This window comes from Neovison vison, chromosome 4 (genome assembly GCF_020171115.1).
Source record: "Neovison vison isolate M4711 chromosome 4, ASM_NN_V1, whole genome shotgun sequence".
Lineage (NCBI taxonomy): Eukaryota > Metazoa > Chordata > Mammalia > Carnivora > Mustelidae > Neogale > Neogale vison.
In genome coordinates, this window is record NC_058094.1 from 199,738,241 (window position 1) to 199,765,994 (window position 27,754).

Genomic DNA, 27,754 nt, shown 5'->3' on the forward strand with positions numbered 1-27,754 from the left:
AGTTCTGGAAGCTGGAAATCCAAGATCAAGGTGCCAGGAGGGCTGGTTTCCTCGGAGGGCTGTAAAGGGAGGATCTGTTCCCAGCCTCTCTCCTTGGCTAGCAGATGACTGTGCTTTGTTGACTCTTCACCTTAAAGTTGCCCCTCTGGCAACAAGCACTATTGGTGTCTCTATGTCCTAATCTCCTTTTCTTACAAAAATACCAGTCAAACTCAATTAGGACCCACTCTACTGCACAGTCATTTTACCTTAACATCACTTTCAAAGCCCTCTCTCCAAATACCATCATCTAAATTCTGAAGTGCTGGGGAGTTAACATGTGATTTTGAAGAGGGAAGAACGGAACACAATTCATAACACTTGGGCCTAATGTGCAGGGGGAGGGGCAGAAGGAGAGTGAGAGAATCTCAAGCAGACTCTCCTCTGAGTGTGGAGCCTGACGGAGACTTGATCCCAGGACCCTGAGGATCATGATCTGAGCTGAAATCAAGAGTCAGCTGGTTAATCAATTGAACCACCCAGGTGCCCCCATATCCAAACTTTTTAAATGATAAGGAAAATTCCCTAATTAAAAGAAACTGATTCTTTTTATAAAATGAAGAATCCCTTCATAACATAGATAGTATCAGTAATTTATCTCTTTAAATTTTTATAACATGGTTTGCTTAAACTAAGGTAAATCAAGGTACATATGTCCAGTATTGCAAAGAAAATATTGTATTCCATTATGGTTTATAAATTTAGTGGGTTATGAATCCCTGAGTTTATAAAGTTCAATTTAGACGTTAAAAATAAACATCTGAATGTATATATAAAAATTACTTCTCTCCTCTTGCTCTTTTTTTCTCTCCTCCCACCCCTGTGATGTTCACATGGACTTCATGATTAAAAGATATTACTAAAATGTAAATAAAGTAGATGGAAGAACAAGAAAACAATAAATTAGGAAAAATACCTATGTATAATTTAAATTTTACCCTAAAATGAACTTATAAGGAAAATACCTTTAACTTCATTAGATATATACAAATTTCTGTTCATTTCATCTCACTTTCTCATTGACTATTACAGTTAGAAATGCATATTTATACATGAAAATTTTTGACTTTTGGGTTAATGAGAATATGCTTAAGAATTCTGAAAACTTATCAAACTAAAGTTAGCTAACAAAAAATAAAATTATTTTGAATAATAATATTCAAAAGTTGAATTTTTATGTTACTCATGTATAAAAACAATCAAAAAAGCTTTCATAGATGAATCATCTTTTGCCCAATGTTACTACCCAATGTTATTATTGGCTATGCTACTATTTGCTGAAATTACCATGCTGACATACTTCAAATTTCCATGCCACTGGGAGTTAATCCACAGACTTAGGCTGTCGGCAGTTCTTAGACTGACTGGACCCTAATACCAGAGGAAATCAAGGATCCCTGGATCCATGTGGCCAGAATTCATAATATAGTTACCCCTATGAGTGCTTTGTACCTTACCAGCTTTTCACTTTGGGGGCTCATGGTTATTTCCTTATGATCAAATCCCATACAATTGTTAAAAGATATACAGTATCACTTACACAGTAAAACCATTAAAAGAAGCATATTCCTCAGCTGTGAATCCATAAATATCTTGGCAAAACAGGTCCACTTCTTGCTGCAGAAGAAGACTGACTAAATCTGTTGGTTCATCACTTAGAGCAATCATAAGGGCTGTTCTGGAGAAGAGAGATACATAAACATGTTATTTATGGATCTTAGACATGTCTTGTGCTTTTTTTGAAAAGTTAGTCTTCCAAATTTACTGTTCAAAAGTAGACTATCAGGGAAAGAGGGCAAGAACGCAAAAAGGGGGCAGGTCTGGCTCAAAAGGATATATAAATCACATTATATCAGAGTCTAAAATTAAGAGTCTCTAGGAAGCAACTAGCTCAAAGGTTTTTGTCGTTGTTTTTAAGATTTTATGTATTCATTTGACAGAGAGTAATATATATATAGAGAAAGCACAAGCAGGGGGAGTGGCAGGCAGAGGGAGAGAAAGAGAGCAGGGAGCCTGACGTGGGGCTTAATCCCAGGACCTGGGATCATGCCCTGAGCTGAAGGCAGACGCTTAACCAACTGAGCCACCCAGGTGCTCTAGCTCAATGGTTTTTTAATCCCTTCTCCCTGGAACCCTAGTGTTTTCGAGATGTCTCAAAATATTAGGGAGAGGCATGTCTGGAGCTCTGGGTATCTACCCCAATTAATTACAGCATCTAGGATTTAGAGACTGAGTTTCTGTGTAAGATTCTTAATTACAAATGATAATAATAATAATAATAATAACGACCTATCGATCTAGCCCAAAAGTTTGATTTTACAGAAAAACAGACCCTGGGACTCTATGTAATTTGTCCAAATTATATGGCCAGATCTTTTATCAGTATCACAAAATGTATACACACACATACACAAACACATACAAACATATATATATTGTCTTGTTAGGTAGCTATAGTTGTGTGGTCTTATTTAGTATTCATTATACCTTTGATTCTTATCTGAAGCATTCACATCTGCCCCTCTCTTCAGAAGATATTCTACCATTTTTGCATTATTTTCAGTAATGGCAAGTAATAGTGGAGTATACCCATCCTGAAAAAATTATTTCAAAATGATTATTTAAAATATACAAGCATTATATGCCTTTTAGATTTAAGTTCAATTTAAGAGAAAATGCGTTAATAAGAAACCTCTGAATATACACTTCGATTTCAAAAAATATGATTTCAGAGACTAAGAAAATAAACTGGAAATCCATCATTCAAATATAAAATTCAAGTTTTTACTTTAGGCCTAATCCAAATTGTGGGGAAGAGCAGCCTGGGGGATTTAAGTGAAGAGCATCTAGCATTTAATGTAAGTATCACAAACTGTCAATTCACGTTTCATAATGTTGTTATTATTGAGATTCTATAGGCCTCCAAGGCTGACACTTATTTTGGGCTGTCATAGAGACAAAATCAGTGAACTTGAGTGTAAAGAAGCTTAAAAAAACCAAAACCCAAGAAACCCCTCATCTCGATAGGGGAGATGGATTACTTTTAGTATAGTAAGTAATTTTTCTAATTTAACCTTATTATCATTATCCATTAGTATATAAATAAGACAGGCAAAAATAGGCTTGTGATTTTTAACCAGTATAAACTTACAGGGAAATCAGGTATTTCTCATTTGATATACGCCTCTGAAGAGTTATCATTGTTAAATATAGTATTGTTTTAGAGGTCAGTGTTATAGTTTGAAGCAAAATGGACCAAGATTTTTTAAAAAGGAAAACCTTATCAGTGTTTGATAATCTCATTTTTCTTCTCCTTTCCCCCAGTTTCATTTTGGAAGATTCACACTTCATATAACATGGGTTTCAACATATGAATGATCTGCCAATACATACCTTCTTCCATTGCTTTCTATAACATAAAGTAATTTTTGATAGACTACCTTATTTTGATCTTCAAGATTAGCTCTGTATTCAAGCAATTTTTCAACTAATGAGATACTTTGGCCACAGACAGCATAATGGAGAGCAGTATTGCCATCTAAATCCACCAGATTTGGGTCTGCACCATGGCCTAGAAGAATAGTAGCACAATCCTCCTGGGCACACTGTACTGCCTGTCAATACAACAAGAACAGACAAGTAACCAACTTACTACTCAGGATGTGTTACATTAAATTAACATTTACTACTATGATTTAAACTATGAAACCCAACAAAAGTGAACTAGAAGAACTCAGATGCATTCCGATTGAAAAGGAAAAATGAACACACCTTAGTCAATGGAGACCGGTTTTCCCTATCGCAGACATTTATTTTGCACTGTTTCTCAATCAAGAGAGATACAATATTTGAATATCCATTAGCACAGGCCAGGTGCAAAGGTGTTCTATATCAATATAACAAAACACAGAGTTAGAGGTAAGTCTTAATTTGGGAAGTTATAATACTCAAGAACTTGTCAGTTCATATACTGTTGATACTTCCTTCATGTACTTATTGATCTTTATATACAAGTCACATTAATTATAATTGCTTTCTACTGAATTAAAAAGGCCATGCAAATGCCTTTAAGATCAAATACTTAACTGGTTTCACGTTAAGGACAGTTTGTAATGAGTTAAAAATATGTACATATGTATGTGTGCATTGTAGTCATCAACAAATACCTAGGAAGCATTTACTATGGCCAGGCAGGGTTCTAGATGATGGGGATGGGGCCGCAAACAAAATGGACAGAAATACCTGCTCTTATGGATCACACACTAGTGGAAGAAGTAAACAAAAAACTTAAAATAGAAAGCATGCCAGACAGTATTAAGTGCTAACAGGAAAATTAGGCAGGGAAGATAGGAAATGTCAGCAAACAAAGAACTTGCTGTTGTATGAAGGGGAGACAAGGAAGCCCTTGCCGATAAGGTGATAATTAAATAAGCCTGGGAAGGGAGTGAGAGAGGAAGCCATGTGGATATTTGGGGGAAAAGCACTTCAGGCAAAGGAAACAGCAAGTCCAAAGGCCCCAAGTACATTTCCGGCATTTCTGTGGAACACTAAGGAGGCCAGGGAAGCTGGAGATGAATGAAAGGGAGAGTTGTAGAACAGAAGATCAGTGAGATAACAGAGTGGGGGTATGTGTCATGTAAGTCTGAATGAGCCATTGAAAGGATCTTGGCCTTAACCCTTAAAGCAATGGAAAGCCAGTGGAAGTTGTTAAGGCAAGGAATGACTCTTTTCACATACATTTTACAGGATCTTTCTGGCTACTGTATTGAGAATAAACTGAAAAGGTTTAAAGACAGAAAACTAGTTAGGAGGCCACTGCAGCAATTTTGGTTAAGATATGATAGAAATTTTGACTAGAACAGTAACTGTGAAGATGGCAAGAAATAGTTGGATTTTAGCTACATTCTGAAGGTGGAGCTAACAAGGTCAGATGGGTAATACGAAAGAAAGAGAGGAGTCCAGAATGACGGTAGGGTTTCTAACAACTGAAAGAATTTGGTATTTCTAGAAAGAGAGATGGAAGTCTGAGGAGGAAAAATGGGAGCAGAGTTTGGGGATGTTTGAAATGTCTACAGAGGGATGTGATTATAGAGCAAGTGGCTCTCACGAGCCAATTGTTAAAATTTCAGAAAATATTCAAGCCAAATAACATCACATTGGTAGCTTGAAATTGGTTCGCTCCCACACTCAACTAAGAGCCTGCTATTAACATTTACCAGCAGACCACAGTCTATCAGATAGCCACGTTGAAGTGTAGGTATTTATATAACGAGTCTAGAGTTTAGGAGAGAGTTCTGGCCAGAGATAAAATATTGGAAGGCACTAGAATATAAACATTTAAAGATAATCTCTCTTCACCAGGCAAGTGAAGGTTAAGACACAGAATCATTTCAAGTTCTGAGCCCTCATATATTTATCAGACAGGAAGAGGAAAAGAAATCAGCAAAGGAATCTGGAAGGAAGTGCCCACAGAAGTAGAAATGCCAGGTAAACCAAGTGTCCTGAAAGACAAGACACTATTTCAAATACTAGTGACAGGGCAAGTAAGATATTTTGATGAGATGCCAGCCAGATAAGACTGAGAATTAACCACTAAATGAAGTCATGTCAAGGTTACCCATGACCCTGTAATATAATTCAATGGAGTGGTGTAGGATAAAAATTGGATAAATTTAGATAACTCTGTTTTTGTCAGAAGAAAGGACATAAAACTATTGGCAAACTGACATAAACCTTCTTTATAACGATAGCTTCCAGTTATCCAATTATGAGGAAAAATGATGTTTTTCATACCCTATGACTTGAAAACTGCCCCCCCAAATTTTAAGATAGCCATAGTCAGTACATATTTTCTATTATTAATGCCAAACATGTAACTTCTTTTTTTAATATATAAAATTAATTTTATTTTTACAGTAAGTGGTTGTGATGGGATTTTTGAAGATACTCTGCAATTGGAAAAAATAAATAAATAAACCATAGGAGAACCACATTTAAAAAGTCATTGTTTTGTTGTCTCTGTGTCTCAAAATCTTACAACCATACATACATCAAATTAAAAAACAGTAGTTTGGGTAAGGGGTGAAGTACCAGGTGGAGATTAATGCAATGGGAGGAGTGGAGGGAATCAGGATGACAAAAATAACCTCAAATATGCAGGTAAGCACTTTAAGAAATAACAAACTGGGGGGAGGGGGGAAAGAGAAAGAAATAATAAGCTGGAATTTGGGAGTACGACCCTCTGGCAATGGTTATCAGACCTCTCCACTATGGGAAACCCGGAGTGACAACCGATGAAGTAGGCCAGACAAGTCCTGCTCCTGATTCCACGACCCAGGGGAGCCGGCTTCCTCTCCACACTGCCCTTCGTCAGTCTGGTCACCTGTATTCTCTGTCCCGTATATTCACATCATGTTTCTTCAGCTGAAGGTACTTCTTCACCTTCTCCAGATCCCCAACTGAGGCAGCTTTGTGAAGTTTCTTTAAGTCCTTATCTCGAAGGTTGTAGCCTGGCTGGGTGAGGTGACGAGTACCGGCCCTGGCCCGGCCTACAGGCAGGTCTGAGGAGGGGCTCACCGGCTCATTCTTCTGTCTCCAGAAAGTGAAAAACTTCTTCATGGCGGCACAGGAGGCAAGTTCTTCTGTTGGATCAGGATGTCCCTGCAGCTCCCAAAGGCCCCACCTGCCCCTTGGGTCTGGCCCTTCCCTACCTCCCCACCCCCTCACCCTCTCACTTCCCCCACCCAACCTCCAACTAGGCTTGAAGCCGTCTCTGGACAGGTCTCTACCCAAGATTCCAAGCTAGTCAGAGACCGGAAGTGAGTCAGTGACAGGAAGTGATCAAAGACAAGAACCAGATTGAACCACTTGCCTGAGGCAGCACACCACCTCAGTTGCCTGGCAACGCCCAGAGCCTAGAGCAGCAGCACCCCCACCCCTGGGGTGGGGGTGGGGGGTGAACTCAGTACTGATGCGTCCAGACCCAGATTCTCAGTTAAGATCTTTGACTGACTGCTACACAATCATACTGGTAGATCAAGAGCCTTTTGGTAGAAACCTACCTACTTTCTTACAAATAACCCCTTCTCCTTCAAGGATACACCTAATGACTTGAACTCTTGAAAACAAGATTACCTTCCTTGTGGTAGGGGTGGGTCTTCTCCAGGGATCATGCCCTCCAATATAGGTAATCACCCACCCCCCAACATGGTTCACAAGATGTAACACATCTTTAACAATAACTGAGATCCCTCTATAATCTCAATTACAAATTTAGTTTTGAATGCTACCTCTCACATTCCAGCTTGCTTTCTCACGTCAGAAAATTCCCAAAAGCCTTCCAATTCACTGCACAACAGTCCATTAATTCTACCAGCTTTCGTTGACATTGACCACCCAACTCTGTGTCCAAATTTCTCTGCTTAACTAGATTAAATTCCATGGTTGTTCATCATCATCACTCCCTTTCACATACCTTCAGTGTTTGAGCTCAATCTTTTTCTTACTTTCTGCCTAAACCTCAGTCCTAGTTAAATCTAAAACTCCCATCTAAAATGGTCTGTCCTGGGCCACTGTGACTAAAGTAAAGAACAAAGCCATGCTGTCCTCACTTTTAGTTCATGAAAATTCACCTTAAGTAGATTGGTATGCTTTCCAGAAATCCTCAGATGCTTCCCTGATCCACCCACATTCACACTTTCCTTGACCATTTCATATCTTCTCTCCAAACACATTCTTGGCTAATGACTTGGTTTCTTGATCCACTGAGAAAAGAGAATTAGTTGGAAAAGAAATTCTGTAGGCTCCCCGGATATCTATCCACCAGCCTATCCTTTCCACAAAAATATTTTACCTTCTCTTCTGTTCCTATTGACATATCAATATATATTGATATATCCATGTTTTTAGCAAAGGCCAATGCTTCTTTTGTGGACTAGACCCCATCTGCTGTAGCCTATTCATGAACATTGTTTCAGCAATCTTTTGCTTTCTCATGTGTCTATAAAGTTTGTCTCTCTGTTAACTAATTCTTATTAACATAAACACACACTATTATTTGTCTAACCTACAAACCAACAAACTGATCATATCTCTCTCTGTAACCATCCATTGTCTCATTTCTCTCCTCTCTATCATTTTTCTTCCTCTGTTCTCAAAGCAATTCCTATCATTACCTATTTTTTATTGAGGTATAATTGACATATAACATGATATCAATGTCAGGTATACAACATTGTGATTCGATAATCGAATACACAGCAAAATGATCACACTAAGTCTACTTACCATCTGTTACAAAAGTTACAAAAACTTTTTTCTTGTGATAAGAACTTTTAAGATATACTGTCTTAGGGACGCCTGGGTGGCGCAGTTGGTTAAACGACTGCCTCTGGCTCAGGGCGTGATCCTGGAGTCCCGGGATCGAGTCCCACATCAGGCTCCCAGCTCCATGGGGAGTCTGCTTCTCCCTCTGACCTTCTCCTCGCTCATGCTCTCTCTCACTGTCTCTCTCTCTCAAATAAATAAAATAAAATCTTTAAAAAAAAAAAAAAAAGATATACTGTCTTAGCAATCATTCTTTTGTTCCCATCTCTCTCAATTGACACTGCTCTCAGTATGATTGCCCATGACCTCTATCATGTGAAGCCCCCTTGTCATTTCTCAGTTTTCATATTAATCCAGTAGCATCTGACACAGGTTTCAAGGACCATTGCTTGCTCCTTGAAAACTGTCTACACTTGGCTTCTAAGATATCACACTTCCCTGGTTTGATTATTTCCTTTCTAACCATTCCTTCTTGGTTTGCTGATTCCTCTTTATCTCCAATATTGGAGATCCCCAGGATCAGTCCATCAAGAGTTTTATTTTTTTTCTCCAAAACCTTTGGAGTCACCCTTGAATCTTATCTTTCACATCTACATTTATATTGCCAGCAAATCCTGTTAACTCTAACTACAAAATACATCCAGAATTCATTTGATTTAATCCTATATCTATATTCCCCTCTGGGTGATATCATTTAGTCCATGGCCTTAAGCCATCTATATGCTCTCAAAACTCCAAAGTTGAGAGTTCTAATCTGGTCCTCTCTCTGGAATTCCAAACTACTATAGCCAGTTGCCTACAGATTCTAGTGGCATCTCACACTTAACATGTCTAAACTGACCTCCTCACATTCAACTCTGTCCCTGTCTTTCTTAATTAAGAACAGGTAACTCCATTCTTCAAAAGTCAGGTCGAAAGTTTGCTCAGTTCAAAAGTCTTGGTGTCATCCCTGACTTCCCCCTTTCTCAATGGCCGTATCAGTTAGCTAATTGGTTAGCAAAACTGAAATGAATTACTTTCAATACATACAGAATTTGACCACTGTTATCCATGTAGCATAGGCCAACATCATTTTTCTCATTGCACTATTTTCCTTTAATATCTTATAGGAGAATCCTGACTGGTCTTCATGTTTCTGCCCTTGCACAGCATCCTTGTCCCAGTTTATCTGGAACACAGCAGCCTGAATGATTCAGTTAAAGTGACTTCAGATGATATTAATTGTCTGCTAAAAATACTTCAATTATTTCCTAAATCTCTTGTACTAAAAGCTAAATTTCTTAAAATGACCCATGGCCCCGTACAGTCTGTGACCCTGCACCCCCACATCCCACTCTTTAATCCTCTGGCCTCAAGTACTTCCTCTTGCTCAAGCTTGCGTTGCTCCAACCACTGTGGTTTCTTTCATTCACCAACACACTAAGCATGTTCCTGTCTAATGGCCTCTAACCCTGTTGCTCTCCTCTTCTAAAGTGCTCTTCCAGCCACCATAATATAAGTCGTGAGAAGGCAGTTATTTTTTTATGCTTTGTTCCAGGCTAATTCTTAACTTCCATAACAAGGTTTGGTACATTAGTGCTCATTAAATGTCAGTCACATGAATGGATAAACAGTTGAATAATAACCTCTGTTTCTCTCTACATTTTAAACTTGTTAGTGCAATTTTGGATGCAGAACTCTTCCTTAATTCCATGGAGCAGAGGTAAAAACCAGGATGTAATGTTTAAACAGAAACTTAAGGGTAGCAGATGAGTGTGAACACAGAACTTAATGTGAAACTGGCCCAAAAGATCTAACTGGGTTTGCTAAAATCACAGACCCTAGTCCATCTCCACAGGAACCTTCAGTAGGCAGCTTCCTGGCCATGAGAAATGCCAAGCCCTAATCTATCCTCAGGCTGCTTCTAAAAGCAGAAATTGTCAAAGAGCAAAACACAGCACTCAAGGCATACAAACAAAATAATCCAAAGGGTGGGGCAAGAATACATCAGAACCTCTTTATACCTATTATCCTATGTTTCCTTGAAAATGATTATATCTGTTTACATGTTCTACAATAGAGATGACATATTAGTATACTGACACATGTACACATAAACACATGTAATAATAACCAACACTTGTCGTGTATTGCTCCAGGTGTTTTAAATAGCTTATCATGTAATCTTCACTTAGTCTTGTTGAGGTAAGTACTATTTGTATCATCATTTTATAATGAAGATAGTGAGGTACAGCAAAATTTAATGACTTGATCAAGGTTACTGAACTAGGAAGCTGAGAGGTGGGCTATAAACACATGTACCACAGATTTGAATCTACCCAGTTTGACTCCAGAATTTGCCTCATTAGCCAATATACCACATCATCTCTCTCATGAATAGATATCATCCTTGTAAACCCTATTTTTAATGGCTCAGAGGAAAGATTTTAGTATTATTTGCAACTTATTTAAATCACTTACTCAAATACATTTGTTGAATTCCTTTCTAGAGCTACATGGTATGAAAGATGGAAGGTGGAGGGAAACACTTGACAATTCCTGACTTCAAGTTCACACACGACATGATTTAGATCAGTGGTTCTCAACAAGAGGCAATCTTATCCCCCAGGGAATATTTGGCCAAATTTGGAGAGATTTTTGATTGTTATGCCTGAAAAGAGAATACTGCTAAATATCCCACAATGGACAGGACAACCTTCTAGAAAAAGTACTCACCTGCCCCCAAATGTCAATAGTTCCCAGGCTTAAAAACTCTGATCTAAGTTCTATATTATTTCATGGTAGCAAAGACGAAAAAGTTATCTTATGCCTTCTGCCTTCAATGAACTAAAAAATGTTTAGTTAACCTCCACCCCCCCACCCCACCTCCCCCCAATCTTTCTCAACTATTTAAGCTAGTGAGGGTCAGAGTTCACTGTGTGTACTCTACCTTTAATATTAGCATAAAGGGAGGGAATATCAAACTACCTAAATTAGGTTATGGAGTGTGATTTCAAATAAAAAAGAGCTTTTGGGCTGGGTTTGAAGGATAAGTAGAGTTTTCCTGAGCATTCCAATAAAAATTTACCCATTATCATAAAAATTTATTCGTAATAGAAGTATATGCAAAATACCCAAGAATTAGAGGATCACCCAATATTGTTTTTGGAACCTTAACCAAAGTTAGTCTGGGATTTGAATCGGGTCCTAAAGGTTAGGTGGAATTTTGATACGGTATATCTAATTTAAAAAATAGAATAGAGAAAGAACTTTGTATACTTTGTAACTAATTTTTTGTTAATTACCCATCTGGAGGAAATGCATACTCTGAAACAGTATGTTATAGGTATAGTGCAATGACATTTGAGTGTAATTGTTACTTATTGTTGTAAATTCTCCTCCTCCTCAGTATCTAAAATCTTAGGATGTTGCCAAATGTGAATTACTTTTTAGTGTGCCAGGGAATATCTAAAATAGAGCACATTTATTCTTTCTTTGAGAAGTTTAGCAAAAAGGGTGCCTGGGTGGCGCAGTACGTTAAGTGTCCAACTCTTGGTTTTAGCTCAGGTCATGATGTCAGGGTGTTGAGATGGAGCTCCACACTGGTCTCTGAGCTCAGCAAGGAGTCTGCTTAAGATTCTCTCTCCCTCTCTCCTTCCTCCCCCTGCTTGCTCTCTTTCAAATAAAAATGAATGAATGAATGAATGAATGAATGAAATCTTTCTTTAAAAAAGTTTAACAACAAAACCAACTAATACATATCCAACTTTAGGTGATTATTTAAACCTCCACCAGACAGCCATGTAAACAGACTACTCTTCTCACTCATGCGGACAGCATGGAGGAATACCCTTCTTTATGACTGAAGTCATTAACCTCCATCTCCCCCTTCTTCCCCCAATCAAACTAGGATGACAGCATAAGGTGTGGAGATTTAGTCTGCCCTCTTAGAGGGAGCAAGTGGGATTGGCCAAACCATGTACTTTGACACAGGTCTGTGACAAAGGAAGAAAGGACACATTTTTCTAACTTTCAAAGGTACTCTTAATGAGCCAGTAGTGCCCGTGTTTCAGTTCCAATATAAATTCTTCTGAATTTATTTCCTTGGTTATCTCTCTAAAACTGTAGCTTCTTCTGGCACTAGCCAGTCTCCTGGAGGATGGAGCTGCACCCCTGTGTTCCAGAAATCCATGGACCATGACTTTGCCTGGTCTACTGATTCAGCTTGTTTTACCCTCATTTCCATGTTAAACAAGTCCTTCCCAATTGTGATGGGGGTTGCCATCTTTTCATATTTTTCTAACATTCTATTTTTATTTATTTATTTATATATTATTTATTTTAATTAATTAATTTATTTTAAAGATTTATTTATTTGTTTGTCAGGGAGACAGAGAGGGTACAGGCAGGCACAGTGGCAGGCAGAGGCAGAGGGAGAAGGCTCCTCACAGAGCAAGGAGCCAGATGTGGGACTCGATCCCAGGATGCTGAGATCATGACCTGAGCTGAAGGCAGCCGGTTAACCAATTGAGCCACCCAGACGTCCCCAGCCTTCTATTTTTAAAGAGTCACTTCCTATGTCCATTGACTCCTTAATTCAACTTTCCTTAATGATTAATGACACAATCCTGAATTACCATCACGGAATACAAACTACAGGAGCTTGGGCAATATTCTTAACCTTTCTGAGCTTGTTTTCTCACCTCAAAAACCTGCGAAAATAAATGAGAATGAAATTATTCAGCACAGTGCCTGATTAAGAGATGTTACTTATCAAAATGTTGGTTCACTTTTCTTTTCCTTTGGGTTAAATAAATAAAACTAACTCCATTTTTCCTTTTGCTATTTTCCTTATTCCCTTGGGCTTACTGTTTCAGTCCTGTGCAGACTTCAGTGCAAAACTCATCATACACCCTAGCTTTCACAAATTACCAATGATATCAGGTCTATCATTAGTTTCCCAGTTGGTCTGAAGTGTTATGGGATTATAGTAGATCTGAATATTGTTCAGCACATATTCACTCTCCTCTTCCTGAAGTGACAGGCTGCTCTCTCCTAAGAGAAGCCCCTCCCCCTCCTGCACTCTTACCATCCTCTGTGAGGACAGCATGCTTAGACAGTGCTTCTTCAGCCTGGGTCCCAGCATGAGACACACATAATGCAGTTCTGAACCCAAGCCTAGTTGACACCAGGAACCCAGCTGGGCGCAACAGAGCCACAACCGACATTCCTGAGTGAGACGTCTGATTTATTGTTTAAGCCACGGAGATTAGGAGATAGTTCATTACCCTAGCAAAAGCTGATCAGTATAGAAATGGAACGGGGGTCTTGTAGCACCTGACGTTTCATTCATCCAGTCCCAGGGACATACACTGTGTCCTATTGCTGGATTGTGCCTCCCGCCCTTACTCCTCTCAGAGCAGCTCAGTCCTGCGCTCCATTATCAGTCTCTTTTATTATGCAGAATTGTTCTCTGGCCTGTGAAACTTGCAAGAAACCTGTCAGCTCCGGAGTGTGCATCTCTCTTAAAAATTTGCTTACCTAAGTACATTATCTAGAAATCAGTCCTGGGGCCCGCGGGTGGCTCAGTGGGTTAAGTCTCTGTCTTTGGCTCAGGTCATGATCTCAGGTCCTGGGATCCAGCCCCCTTGCTGGGCTCTCTGCTCAGCAGGGAGCTTACTGCCCCCCCCCCCCCGCCTGCCTCTCTGCCTGCTTGTGATCTCTGCTTGTCCAAATAAATAAATAAAATCTTCAAAAAGCAAAAAAACAAAAAATCAGTCCTTTCTCCACAATTATTTTACCAGCTACAGGGAAAAATATTTCATTATCTGTTACATAAGATGGATGCTTTTATCCTGTCATCTTTTTTGAGATATTAAGTGACTCTTACTCAAGTTTAGGTAATCACTTTCTTGCTTGAAAAGAAATAGCTGATATCTCTTTCCTACGGAGTTGCATTAGTTTCTCTTGTGGCTATAACAATTTATCACATACATAGTGGCCTAAAACAACACAAACTTTTTTTAATCGTACAGTCCTGGAGGTCAGAAGTCCAGCTTTCACAGGGCTAAAATTGAGATGTCAGCCTTCCTTTCTGGAGACTCTATGGGAGAATCTGTTTCCTTGCCTTTTCTAGCTTCTAGATGCTGACCACGTTCCTTGTCTCTTGAATACCAGAAATAGAATTACTCCGATCTCTGCTTCTATCCTCACTTCTCTTTTTCTGAGTCTTCTTCCTCCGTTTTTCACAATTAAGGAGATTATTTGCATTGGTTTTACCCAGAAAATCCAAGATAATCACCCATCTCAAGACCCTTACCCCAATTGTATATTTTCTCCTTTTGTAATAGTATATTTCTTACAGATAGGCACTTTTTTATGATAACCATCCTAATAGGTGTGAGGTAATAAACCATTATAGTTTTGATCTACATTCCCCTAATGAGTAAGTAATATACTGATAACCTTTCTACGTACCTGTTGGCCATTTGTGTGTCTTCTTTGGAAAACTATTCAGTTCCTCTGCCCACTTTCTAAAACCAGGTTGTTAGCCTTTGTTCTCTTCAGTTGTATGAGTTCTTCGTATATTTGGATATTAACACCTTATCAGATATATGATTTGCAAATATGTTGGCCGGCCCCTTCCATAGGTTGCCTTTCCATTTTATTGATTGTTTCTTTTGCTGTGCAGAAGCTTTTTAGTTTGATGTAGTCCTACTTGTTTATTGATTTGCATGGATACCTGAAATATTAAGGTTATTGAAGTATTACTTGTCATTTTTATTGCATATGACAGTATGTAGAGATGATTTTAATTTGGTTCAATAGATTTTAAGTTGGTAATTCCTTGTAATAATCAACTCTACCCCCATTATTATATTTATCTTTCACTAAACCACTATGTTATTTAAATATGTCTTCTTCATATGATTATTCATATTTCCCTTTTAGACATAGTTACTACTTATAAGTGATTACTGTGTTTTAAAATTATAGGCCATTTTACTGACAGGGTGCTTATGGTACACTTTCACTTTATATTTCAATGATGAATAATTATGAACCATTTATTTAGTCCCTATAGCTAGGAAATATTTCCTCTTTATGACTTTTCTTCCATTTATTTATTTTTGTTTTGTTTCTGATTAATAAATAATTATAACGTAATAGGAATTTGGAAGGATTTTGTCCTGGATAAAGACTTAAAGTGCTTTTAGGATATTTTAGTTGGTAATTACTTTATTTGTTTTAAAATATCTGCCTTTTCTTCATAACAAATCTCGAATTCTATAAAATCTTTTTTTCTATGGTCAGTCTCCTTATGTGATCATTTGCCATCTAGTGGACAATCTAAGTATTGCTCAGCTTTGTAAGAGCCTACTATATAGGCTGTATATAGAAATAGAAACTAATCAGAGAGATTCTGGGGCAATGTGTGATTTCCATTCCTATGTACCAGTTCAGATTATATAAGACAAAGCTTTAATCTTTCATTTTGTCCTTATAGGCTGATATTAGAGAGATATATACTTATAACAGAGAAAATATATTGTTCTTATTATAGACTTAATATTCAGAAGCAAAAGAATACCTTATATAAAGGTAAGCAACAATTGTTTAAATTTTTTTTAAGATTATTTATTAGAGAGAGAGAATGAGAGAGAGAGTGGCGCATGAGAGAGGGGAGAGTTCAGCGGGAGAGGCAGACTCCCTGCTGAGCAGGGAGCCAGATGTGGGACTGGATCCTCCCACTCCAGGATCAGCAACAATTGTTTAAAAGAGCCAATACCAGTTGGGAAAAGGAGGTGGACCAGTATACAGTGGAGAGGGGAACAAGGGATCGAATGAGAGATAGAGAAGAAAAAGTGAGAGGGGAAAAGGATACACGGAGAGAAAGGAAAATGAAGAGGCAGAAAGAAGGAGCAAAGAAGACACAGAGGGAGCTGGGAAAAGAGGAAACAAGACAAAGTTGAAATGGGAGATGGTATTGAAAGTGTGTTCGAAAGAAAAGAAAGATGAGTGGAGAGAGAGGTAGAAATGGTTTGCAATGTATCACTGATGTAGAAGCACCGCCTCTCTGAGTTTGTCTGCCAGTTTCCAAGCCAGTGCTCCATAGAACCTACTTCCTGATTACTATTATCAATGTATGATTTACATTACATATGTATGTGTGATGACTGATTTTTTTCCTTTTGCATTTTTCTTATTTAGAGTTCTCATAATGCAGGGACATAGCCAATGGGGTTGTGCTTCTTTATTAGAAACTTTTTTCACTTGGGATTTTGTTAGAGTATTCAACCATCGAGGCCCTGTAAGTGGAATCAGGGGCATTTGATTACCTTGAGCAATTAAGGCAATTGAGAGTGCTGGAGAATAATATTTATCAATGTTTATTTTAAACTTCTGTTATTTACAAAGAAAGTCAGGTGTTCGATTCAACAAATATTTCCTGAGTTCTCATTTTATGTCAGGCATGTAGTAGACATGGCACTGTAAGATGAAAAACAGTTTACTGTCCAGTAAGGTTTAGTTAACTGGAAAGGTCACAGATGGAAAATCTCTTATTTTTCTCTTTATGAATTATGTTTTAACTTATATGAGTCTCCCTGCCTGTGTGATAAGCAGAATTAATGACTCCCAGTGACTCATACCTTGAATGTGGATGGAATCTATGAATACAGCGGGATATCATTTCTGTGATTATGTCACCTTAAGTGGCAAAAAGGAGCTTATTCTATTTGAGCCTGATTTAATCACAGGAGTCCTTTAAATCTAGATCTAGAGAGCAGACACAGAAATCAGAGATGTAAGTATGAGAAAGATTTAAAGAGACAAAAACTCTCTTAGTGGCTTTGAGGATGAAAGGGGCCCTGTGGCAAGAACATGAGAATGGCCTCTAGGAGGGCATCACCTAATTAAGAGCCAGCATGAACTAGGAGACCTTAGTTTTAAAGACACAAATCACTAAATTCTTCCAACATTTACATGAGCTTGGAAAAAATCCCTGAGCACCAGATAAGAATACAGATTATGGATATCTTGATTTGAGACTCAGAGTAGAGGATATAGTAACATGTTATTATGAGGTTCTTATGCTACATGTGAAGTGGTATAATGTTACTGGAAGATAGACTATGATAAGGTGTGTGTATGTGTGTGTGCATATTATATCTAGGAGCAATATCAAAATTAAAAATAATAAATATAACCAATAAGTCAACAGTGGAGATAAGATATAGTCATAAGAAGTACATATGCAGTTATTCCAAAAGAAAGTAGGAAAAGAGGGAAAAGACCCACAGAGTGGGGATAAGTTGAAAACAACATATGACATTTAAATTTAAACATATCAATAATTCATTAAATATAAATGTTCTAAACACCCAATCAAAAGGCAGAGAATATCAATATCAGACCAAAAAAAAGCAAAACCCAGTTCTATACTATCTATAAAACACCCACCTTAAAACAAGGACAAAGAGGGACTAAAAATAACACAAGAAGATGATATGCAATGTAAACAATAACTGAAAAAAAATGATATTAATTATATTAATAATAGGTGAAATAGATTTAGAACAAGAAATATTACCAGGAATAAAGAGGGACATTGCATAATAACCTGGGGTTCATTTAATGAAGAAAAAAATTCAACCTTAATATGTATGCATATAGTAATATTATATTAAGTATACATAATACATTAAGTAAAACTGATACAACTAAAAGGAGAGACAAATCTACAATTCTAGTTTCAAACTTCGACACTCTTCTTTCATTAATTTATAGAACAAATAGACAAAACCAACAGCAAGTATATGGAAAGAATATTACCCAATTTGACATAACTGACATTTATAGAACACTCCATCCATAGCAGAAGAGCCATTTTTTTTTCAAGTGTACACAGAACATTCACCTTGGTAGACCATATTCTGGGGCACCATATTAATCTCAACAGATTTACAAAAGACTAAAATATTAAAGCTATGTCCTGTGACAACCATGAAACTTGAAATCAATAAAAAATATATCTGAAACATCCCTCAATATCTTGAAAATGTTTTTTCTAAGATTTTATTTATTTATTTGAGAGAGAACAAGAGTGAGAGCACAACCCCCTGCTGACCAGGGAACCCAAAGCGGGGCTTGATCCCAGGACACCAAGATCATGACCTAAGCCAAAGGCAGAAGCTTAACAGACTGAGCAACATACTTCTAATTAATTCTATCTCAAAGAAATCACAAGGCCAGTTAGAAAATATATTAAATTAAAAGAAAATAAATTAAGAACCTGCCAAAATTTGTAGAATGCTTCTGACATAGCTTTAGCAAAGTGGCTAAAATAATCCTTAGAAGGAAAGCTATAGCTATCAATGCTTATATTAAAAGAAGAACTGGCTCAAATGAATGCTTTAAAATTCTACACGAATATAGGAAAAAACATAAAGCATGAAGAAAAAAATAAATAAGCAGAAATCAGTGAAACAGCAGTAAAAATCAGCAACACTAAAATTACTAAACCTAAAGCCAGAATGATCAAGGAAAGAGAAGCTTCAAATTAAAAATCAGAAATGAATAAGATCATAATTACTAATCTTAAAGATGTTAAAAGGATTATAATGGAATAATGTTGCAACTTTCAATAAATTTAAGTGCATAGATGAAATGCACAAATTCCTTAAAAGACATTAACTACTAAAACTCACTCAAGAGGAAATATATAACATGAGTAGACATCTGTTAGAGATATACAGATATATAGCTAAATATCTTCCCACAAAGAAAATTTTAGATTTAGATGACTAATTATTCAACATAGTGCTAGAAGTTCTAACCAGTGAATGTAGGCAAGAAAATAAAGCAAAATGCATAAAGATTAGAAAGGAAAAAATAAAGTTGTCCTTATTTTCAGGTAAGATAGCTGTATACACATTAAATCTGAAGAAATCTGCAGAAGACCTACTAAAATAAGTTGGTCAAGGTTGTAAGAATAACATAAACATACAAAAATCAATAGTATTTCTGATATGCTAGCAATGAATAAATGAAATACTTAAGAAAACATGTACAGAACTTTGTATACAAAAAGTATTGATGAAACAAATCAACACTTTTATTGAGAAAATCTCAATAAATGGAGAGACATAATATGTCCATAGATAGATTAGAAGACAGTAAAAAATGACTGTTCGTGTGAAGTAGATGCAGGTTTAATGCAATCTCATTACCATCTGAGGAAGATCTTTTGAAGATATAGCCGATATTCTAAAATTTATGTGGAAAGGCAATGGAAATAGAAGAGCTTTAGTTCTTTAGAAGAATAGAATGGGAAGAATCATTCTACGTAATTTAATGACTTATTATATACTGACATTAGTTAAGACTATTGGTAGAGAGACAGACATACATATCAATGGAATAGAAGAGAGAGAACAAAAATAGACTCACACAAATATGCCTAGCTTTTGACAGAACAAGTTTGTAACTACAATCCAAGAGAGGAAAGACAGCCTTTTCAAAAGATGGTGCTGGAGCAAATGAACATCCACAGACAAAAAATAAAACGACCTAAGTTTCACATCTTATATGAAAATGAACTCAAAATGGGTCGTGGACTTAAATATAAGATGTAAAATTAGGACATTTTTAGAGAAAACAAAAACAAGAGAAAATCTTCAGGCTCTGAAGCTAGGCAGAGTTCTTACACCTGACAACCAAAGCATGGTCTATAAAAGGAAAAACTGATAAACTAGACTGGATAAAAATTTAAAACTTTTGCTCTGTAAAAGACCCTGTTTTATCATCTGTTAAGAGGATAAAAATACAAGCCATAATCTGGAAGAAAATGTTTACATATTACATATCTGACAAAACACTGGTAGTATCTGAAATGTATATAGAACTGTCAAAACTGAAGAGTAAATAAATAAATAAATAAATAAAAACAAAGCAATCCACTTAGAAGAAGGACAAAATACATGGAAAACGTTTCACCAGAGAGGATATTAAGATGGCAAATAAACACATGGAAAGATTTTCAACAACATTTTAGGAAAATTGCAAATTTAATCTGCAACAGAAAACCACTACATACCTATCAGAATGGCTAAAATAAGTAACATAGTCAATGTCAAATTCTTGTTAGGATACAGAGAAACTGGATCACTCACACATCACGATGGGAATGTAAAATGATATAGGCACTCTGGAAAAATTATTTGGCGATTTCTTTAAATAATAAACATGTAACTTCCATACAAACCAGCAATTGCACTCCTGGGAATTTATCCCAGAGAAATGATGACTTATGTTCACACATAGTATTTAAAAAACTAGTATTATAAAACTAGTACTAGTATTATAAAACCAGTACATACATATTAATAGCACTAGTACATGGTATTATAAAACTAGTACATACATATTAACAGCAGCCTTCTTTGTAATAGCCACAAACTGGAAACACCCTAGATGTCTTTTCAAGGAGGGAATGGTTAAACAAATTATATGTCCATACCACTGGACACTGCTCAACATTTGTTTTTTTGCTACACACCTATTTTTTTTCAAGATTTAATTTATTTGACAGACAGATCACATTTGGGCATGAAAACAAGCAGAGAGAGGGGGAAGCAGAGAGCCTGATGCAGGGCTTGATCCCAGGACCCTGGGATCATGACCTGAGCTGAAGGCAGAGGCTTTAACCCACTGAGCCACTCAGGCACCCCACACACCTAACTATTGATACACACCACAATCTAAGTGAATTTCTGGAGAATTATATGGAGTAAAAAAGAAAATAAATTAAGTATATATACTATAGGGTAGATTCCATTCATATAACATTCTTGAAATGCAAAATTATAGAAATGAACAGATTAGTGACCGTAAGGGATTAAGAAGGTAGGAGGTGGGAGGTGGGAGGTAGAAGGAAGTGGGTGGACTATAAAAAGGCCACAAAAGTTATCTTTGTGATGATGAAAATAATATGCCTTGATCCTACCAATGTCAAAATCCTGGTTACTGAAGTAGTTTTGCATGGGGGGAAAGCAGAACAAAGGATAGGTAAGATTTCTCTATTATTTCTTACAACTGCATGTGAAATGACAATGATCTAAAAACGAAAATTATATACATATAAAAATAATTACTAGTTCAAAATGTGCTCCTCTGAAGATATGGGTACTTAAAAGCAGTTTACGCGGGGCACCTGAGTGGCTCAGTGGGTTAGGGCCTCTGCCTTCTGCTCAGGTCATGATCCCAGGTCCTGGGATCGAGCCCCACATTGGGCTCTCTGCTCAGCCGGAGGCCTGCTTCCTCCTCTCTCTCTGCCTGCCTCTCTGCCTATTTGTGATCTCTGTCTGTCAAATAAACAAATAAAATCTTTAAAAAAAAAAAAAGGCAGTTTACTCTTCCCACCTAATATATCTATCAGAGAGCTTCACTCATGGTTTCTGTGTCCTTGAAACCTCTAATTATTCTACACAGTTAGAAAGCCGGGTTCACTTCTCTGTGTACAGTGTTCATATTTCTCCAGAGACATGAAAACTGTTAGTAAAAATATAATTTTAACAAAAGCGATGTATTTATTTTTCTAAACAATAGGTGGCATCTGAGTTTCACAAATAAAATAAAATTGATGATTCATGCTCTTGTATCAGGAAATATATTTTTCAAATTGATTTAAATGTGACTTACATACATCGTCTTCCTTATAGTTTATGTTTGTAAGTATTTGTTGACTGAAATAATATACATTATTTTTTTCTAAAATTAACCCTGGAAATGCTGCTGCTTTTTTGGGAAAAATATAAAAATAACTTGTAGATTTCACAATGCATTTTTGTGTCCCTTTTATTTATTATAATTTATACATAACTAAAATCTAGTAAATTCTAACACATCATAATAGTTAACTTTTCCTATTTTAGTTAATATTATTCAGATGTATAGAAAAAGCTAGCATAAGAATTCAATATATGAATAACATGGAACTCTCTTTTTTTTAAGATTTATTTATTTGAAAGAGAGAGAGAGAGAGATAGCACATGCAGTCGAGTTGGGGAGGGGCAGAGGGAGAGAATCTTCAAGCAGACTCCCCACTGAGCTCAGCACCCAATATGGGGCTGTATCCCATGACCATGAGATCATGACCTGAGTGGGAATCACAAATAGGCTGCCCAACCAAGTGAGTCACCCAGGAACCCCCCATAACTTTATTTTCTTTTTATTATTATTTTTTAAATTTAAATTCAATTAGCCAAGGTATAGTACATCATGGGTTTTTGATATAATGTTCAATGATCCATTAGTTCAATATAATGCCTAGTGCACATCACATCACTTGCCCTCCTTAATGTCCATCACCCTACCCTCACCTCCCTTCTGCAAACCCCAGAATTTTTCTCAGAGTCAAGAGTCTCATATTGTTTGTCTCCCTCTTTGATTTCTTCTCATTAATTCCCCACCCACCCTTATTGTCCTCTGCACTATTCCTTATGTTCCACATATGAGTGAAACCATAAAATTGTGTTTCTCTAATTGACCTATTTCACTTAGCATAATACCCTCCAGTTCCATCCATGTCAATATAAGTGGTAGATATTCATCCTCTCTGATGGCTGAGTAATACTCCATTGTATATATGAACCACTTCTTTTTATCCATTCATCCATTGAAGGACATCTCGTCTCCTTCCTCGGTTTCGCTATTGTGGGCATTGTTGCTATGAACATTGGTGTGTATGTGCTCCTTCATTTTACTACATCTATATCTTTGGGGTAAATATCCAGTAGAGCAATTGCTGGTCATAAAGCAGCTCTATTCTTAACCTCAGAAACCTCCAAACTGTTTTCCAGAGTGGCTATACAAGTTTGCTTTCCTACCAACAGTGTAAGAAGGTTCCCCTTTCTCCATATCCTTGCCAAAATTTGTTGTTCCCTATCTTGTTAATTTTAGTCATTCTGACTGGTGTAAGGTGGTATCTTATTGTGGTTTTGATTTGCAATTCTCTGATGACAAGTGATGTGGAGCATTTTTTTTGCATGTCTGTTGGCCATCTGTTCATTTTCTTTGTAGAAGTGTCTGTTCATGTCTTCTGCCCATTTCTTGACTGGATTATTTGTTTTTTGGGTGTCAAGTTTGAGAAGTTCGTTATAGATCTTGGATATCTTCTCCAATCCCATAGGTTGCATTTTAGTTCTATTGATTGTTTCCTGTGCTGTGCAAAAGCTTTTTATTTTGATGAAGTACAATGTGTCCGAAGAAAGAGAAATGAAGGAATCGATCCTATTCACAATTGCAGCAAAAACCGTTAGATACCTAGGAATAAAGCTAACCAAAGAAGTAAAAGATCTGTATCTAGAAACTACAGAACATTTATGAAAGAAGTTGAGGAAGACACAAAGAGAGGGAAACATATTTCATGCTTCTGCATTGGAAGAATAAATATTGTTAAAATGTGTATGCTGCCCAGAGAAATCTACGTATTCAATGCAGTACCTATCGAAATACCATCAAGAATTTCCACAGAGCTGAAACAAACAATCTTAAAATTTGTATGGAACCAGAAAAAACCCTGAATTGCCAGGGGAATATTGAAAAAGAAAACCAAAGCTGAGGGCATCAGAATGCCTGACTTCAAGGTATATCACAAAGTTGTGATGATCAAGACAGTATGGTACTGGCACAAAAACAGACACATAGATCAATGGAATGGAATAGAGAACTCAGAAATGGACCCTCAGCTCTGTGGCCAACTAATCTTTGACAAAACAGGAAAGAATGTCCAATGGAAAAAAGGTAGTCTCTTCGATAAATGGTGCTGGAAAATTGGACAACCACACATGGAGGAATAAAACTGGAAGACTCTCTTATACCATATACAAAGATAAACTCAAAATGGGTAAAAGATCTAAATGTGAGACAGGAATCCATCAAAATCTGAGAGTAGAACGTAGGCAACAACCTCTTCGACCTTGGACAAAGCAACTTTTTGCAAAACAGTCTCTAAAGGCGAGGGAAACAAAAGCAAAAATGAACTCTCAGGGCTTCATCAAGATAAGCTTGTGCCTCGTAACTTCATTTTCTAATAAAGTTTCCATTATTTGGAAATAGCCTCCCAGCTCTATGAAATCTGACCATTCTTTTATATCCTTAGACACCAAATGTTTTCTTGTTCCTCTCCCTTAGGATTTGAAACTTATTGACGGGCTATTCAAAGCCTGAGGGACCACCCTAGGTGAGAGTAATCACTTCTTACTGCTTTCAGATGTTTGTTCTTTGTGGGCTACCTCTACCCCAGTTAAAAAAATAATAGTAATAATAATAAAAGACTAGTCTTCTGTGTTACATATCTGGTTGTAAACTCACATACATATTCAGAGCTGTTGACTTTATTCTTCCCTAAGAACCACTAGGCTATATTATTCTGAATATATATTTTATGTTGTCATTTTTTCCACAGTGGCCATCAGCACATAACCCTTCAAAAGAGACTAATGAAGAAATCCACTTTCCAGCCTTGCTATGATTATCTGGGTCCTGGCCTTCAGTCTCTAGCTCCCATCATAACAGGATAAAATCCTAAACCCTGATTCAATCAATGAGTGGTAGAAAAAATTTTAGGTTTTCCATTGAGAGATTGGATTTGAATCTATGTCCAGCCATTTTTGACCTCTAAACTCATGGGTAGGTCTTCACACCAAACCTCGGTTTCATCTACAACATGATCGGTCATGAGACTCAATTTAAGTTAAATAATATATGTGTAACCTATAACAGAGGTCTTATTCTTTGTGTGTGTGTGTGTTTATTAAAAAATAAAATTTTAAAAAATGAATTTGATGTATAAATTCAAGCTATATGTTAGCAGAGTATTAAATATAAATTGCCAGGGCATGTGCGTGGCTCAGTAGGTTAAGCCTCTGCCTTTGGCTCAGGTCATGATCTCAGGGTCCTGGGATCGAGCCCCACATCGGGCTCTCTGCTCAAAGGGGAGCCTGCTTCCCTCTCTACTTGTGATCTCTGTCAAATAAATAAATAAAATCTTTATAAAAAATGTTACATACAGATTGCCAGTAATACCTCGCTAGCAGTTGTCAGCCACAGGAAATTTAAGTTAGAGAGAGAGAGAGAGAGAGAAGGGAAGAAAAAGAACTCCAAAACCAAAAAGGTAAAAACAATTTTTCTTCTTCCTCTTTTTACTTTGGAATTTAGAACTCAGGGTAGAAATGTTCTATATTGTCAGTCTCACCTTGCCGGATCAAAACATTGCTATAAGATTTTTGAGCTGGGAGTTTGGACCAGCGGAACCCATCATGAAGAGGATTTGTTTTCACTAGAGAAGGTAAAGTTGGCCTTAGGAGAGATGAGGGAGTTGGAAGGGCTTTGGCACCTGATTTAACACTGCAGAAGGAGTTGATACCAATACTGAATGGAGGATGTGAATGCATGACTTAAAAACCTAAACTAAGACATCATTTCACAACAATATACTATCACATCACTATTGTATACTGTCGGATATTGAATAATTTTTGTGGGGATATATGAATGTATCTTATCTCTGTAAACACAGCTTTTTGAGTGGTGGTGCTTTATATCTTTGTGTCCCTTAGAGTGTCAAGCGCTATTACAAATAACCTGTATATATAAAAGATAAGGACTTAAATTAGCCTTTCATCTGTGAAAGTAAATTCTTCAGCTCTGCATCCAGATTACAAAATGGTTTTTATTTAACTCTGAAGTTGTATTTTATTTCAGCAATTACTCTTATGCTCTTCGAGGATTTACTGTAGCTAAACATCTTTAATCGAGTTATTTATTTTCTATAAATTTAATCCATTTTAATAAAAGATAGGGAGGCCCCTAACTATATTTCCTACATGAGATGGCTGGTATCTTTAAAATATATTTGTAGATGCCAGGTCTAGGTAATGAGGCAAATATTTTGCCTAACACCTTGCATATAATGAGCATATGTGAACAAAAATTCCTGAGGGCAGGGGAGGTAACACAATGGCTCATTTGAACAGCTTCTCAGAATTTACTGTGAATTTGACTTATGTGGGAAACAAAGAATAAATTTTAGGTGACTTAAGGAATCATGTCTCAACAATGGTTTTCCTTCTGCTCCTTAGTTTATGCTATCTATAAATTATCAAAGACATTTACAAATGATTTAATACTATACCCAGATTTTTTTTAAAGTAAAGTACATTAACTTTTTAAATTTGGATTCCATGCCAAAAAAGTTGTGTAACTGGAAGATCATGGCTGAAAATTAGCATATGGGTTCCTTGAAGTGTGGTTCTTTTTTAAACCTGATTTACTTTTGCAAGCACTATATTTATAATTAACTAGCCAAATCAAATTAAACCCACTAAATTTAGAGCAAACATGACCTTTGTGCTCTCTGCTGAATTGTTTATCCACAAACGGTCAGCAAATGCCATCAATATTCAATTCCCCTGCCTGGTGTGAAGCAGAACCTTCCCCTACCACCTACACACCCATGGGGAGAAGAGTTAAAGAGGAGACCAATGACATGGTCTGTCACTTTTTATTTATGAAAACAAGGTTCCCATCTTGTCTGCAGTGGGTAGGAATGCAATAGCACACTGCAAACACATTCACTGTTCACTTACCTGTGGAAAATGGTTTCCACGAGCAAATTTAAATAAGGAAGAAATATGCGTAGGTTTTTTGTTTAGAATAAATGCTGCCCTCATACAATATTTCTTTTTGCTTGGCAACACTGCTGAGCTCAGCATAACCTGTTGGTGCCATAAACTGTCTAATAAATCTCCAGCACAGCTATATATTGAAAATAACACAGTGCTGACAGATACATCAGCAATGGAAACAGCTGTCCATGCAAAATAATCTACTGCTAAGATAGTTTAATTTTAGTGGCATTAGTGAACATTCTATATTGTAGGAAGTCTTAAGGAGATCTTGTTTTTCATGTTCCCTAGTAATCTGAGTAATATGGAAGCTAATCCTTTAACTGCTAAATCATAGCTGTTATAATGTATTTGGTGGTGGGCGGCAGTGAGGTCCCCCCCTTTTCTGATAAGGGCTGTTTATGAAGAGTTTCATCTACTCTTGTAGTTCAAGAAGAATAAATTAAAACATGAATGGAGTGATTTAAAAAAAATTCATAATATGTGTAATAAGTAGAACAGTCATTGTAACAATCAGAGCCAAACCCAAAGAAACAGAATCAAACCCAAATGATATGAGACTTTTATGAATAGAGAAATTAAGGAATTAGGGCAAGATTAAGGAAACCAAATTTAGAGACTACAAATCAGAGATGTGTTTAGGAGCCCAATGCGAGCAGGAGAAGCTAGACAGGGAGTGCAGGACAGAAGCTGTGTAGGGGATGTAAAACACCGCATTTCAG

The 27,754-nt window shown here is 36.9% G+C and overlaps 1 protein-coding gene across 1 annotated transcript; it reads right to left on the bottom strand.

Annotated features, from left to right (window-relative positions):
• Nucleotides 1–1,575: 1,575 nt before the first annotated feature.
• On the bottom strand, nt 1,576–6,713 carry ANKRD7 (ankyrin repeat domain 7). Its single transcript, XM_044246444.1, has 6 exons — nt 6,616–6,713; nt 6,422–6,552; nt 3,811–3,925; nt 3,480–3,653; nt 2,527–2,633; nt 1,576–1,717 (listed from the first exon to the last, which is right to left on the bottom strand). Exons 1-6 carry the CDS (start codon nt 6,655–6,657, stop codon nt 1,576–1,578), a joined length of 711 nt encoding a protein of 236 aa, XP_044102379.1. The 5' UTR covers nt 6,658–6,713.
• Nucleotides 6,714–27,754: the final 21,041 nt, after the last annotated feature.

Coding starts and splice junctions, on each gene's coding strand:
- ANKRD7 (XM_044246444.1), bottom strand. CDS start 6,657: ATGAAGAAGTTTTTCACTTTCTGGAGACAGAAGAATGAGCCG. Junction 3,654..3,810: donor ACCGGTCTCCATTGACTAAG/GTGTGTTCATTT, acceptor TTGTATTGACAG/GCAGTACAGTGTGCCCAGGA. Junction 2,634..3,479: donor ATCTTGAAGATCAAAATAAG/GTAGTCTATCAA, acceptor TAATTTTTTCAG/GATGGGTATACTCCACTATT.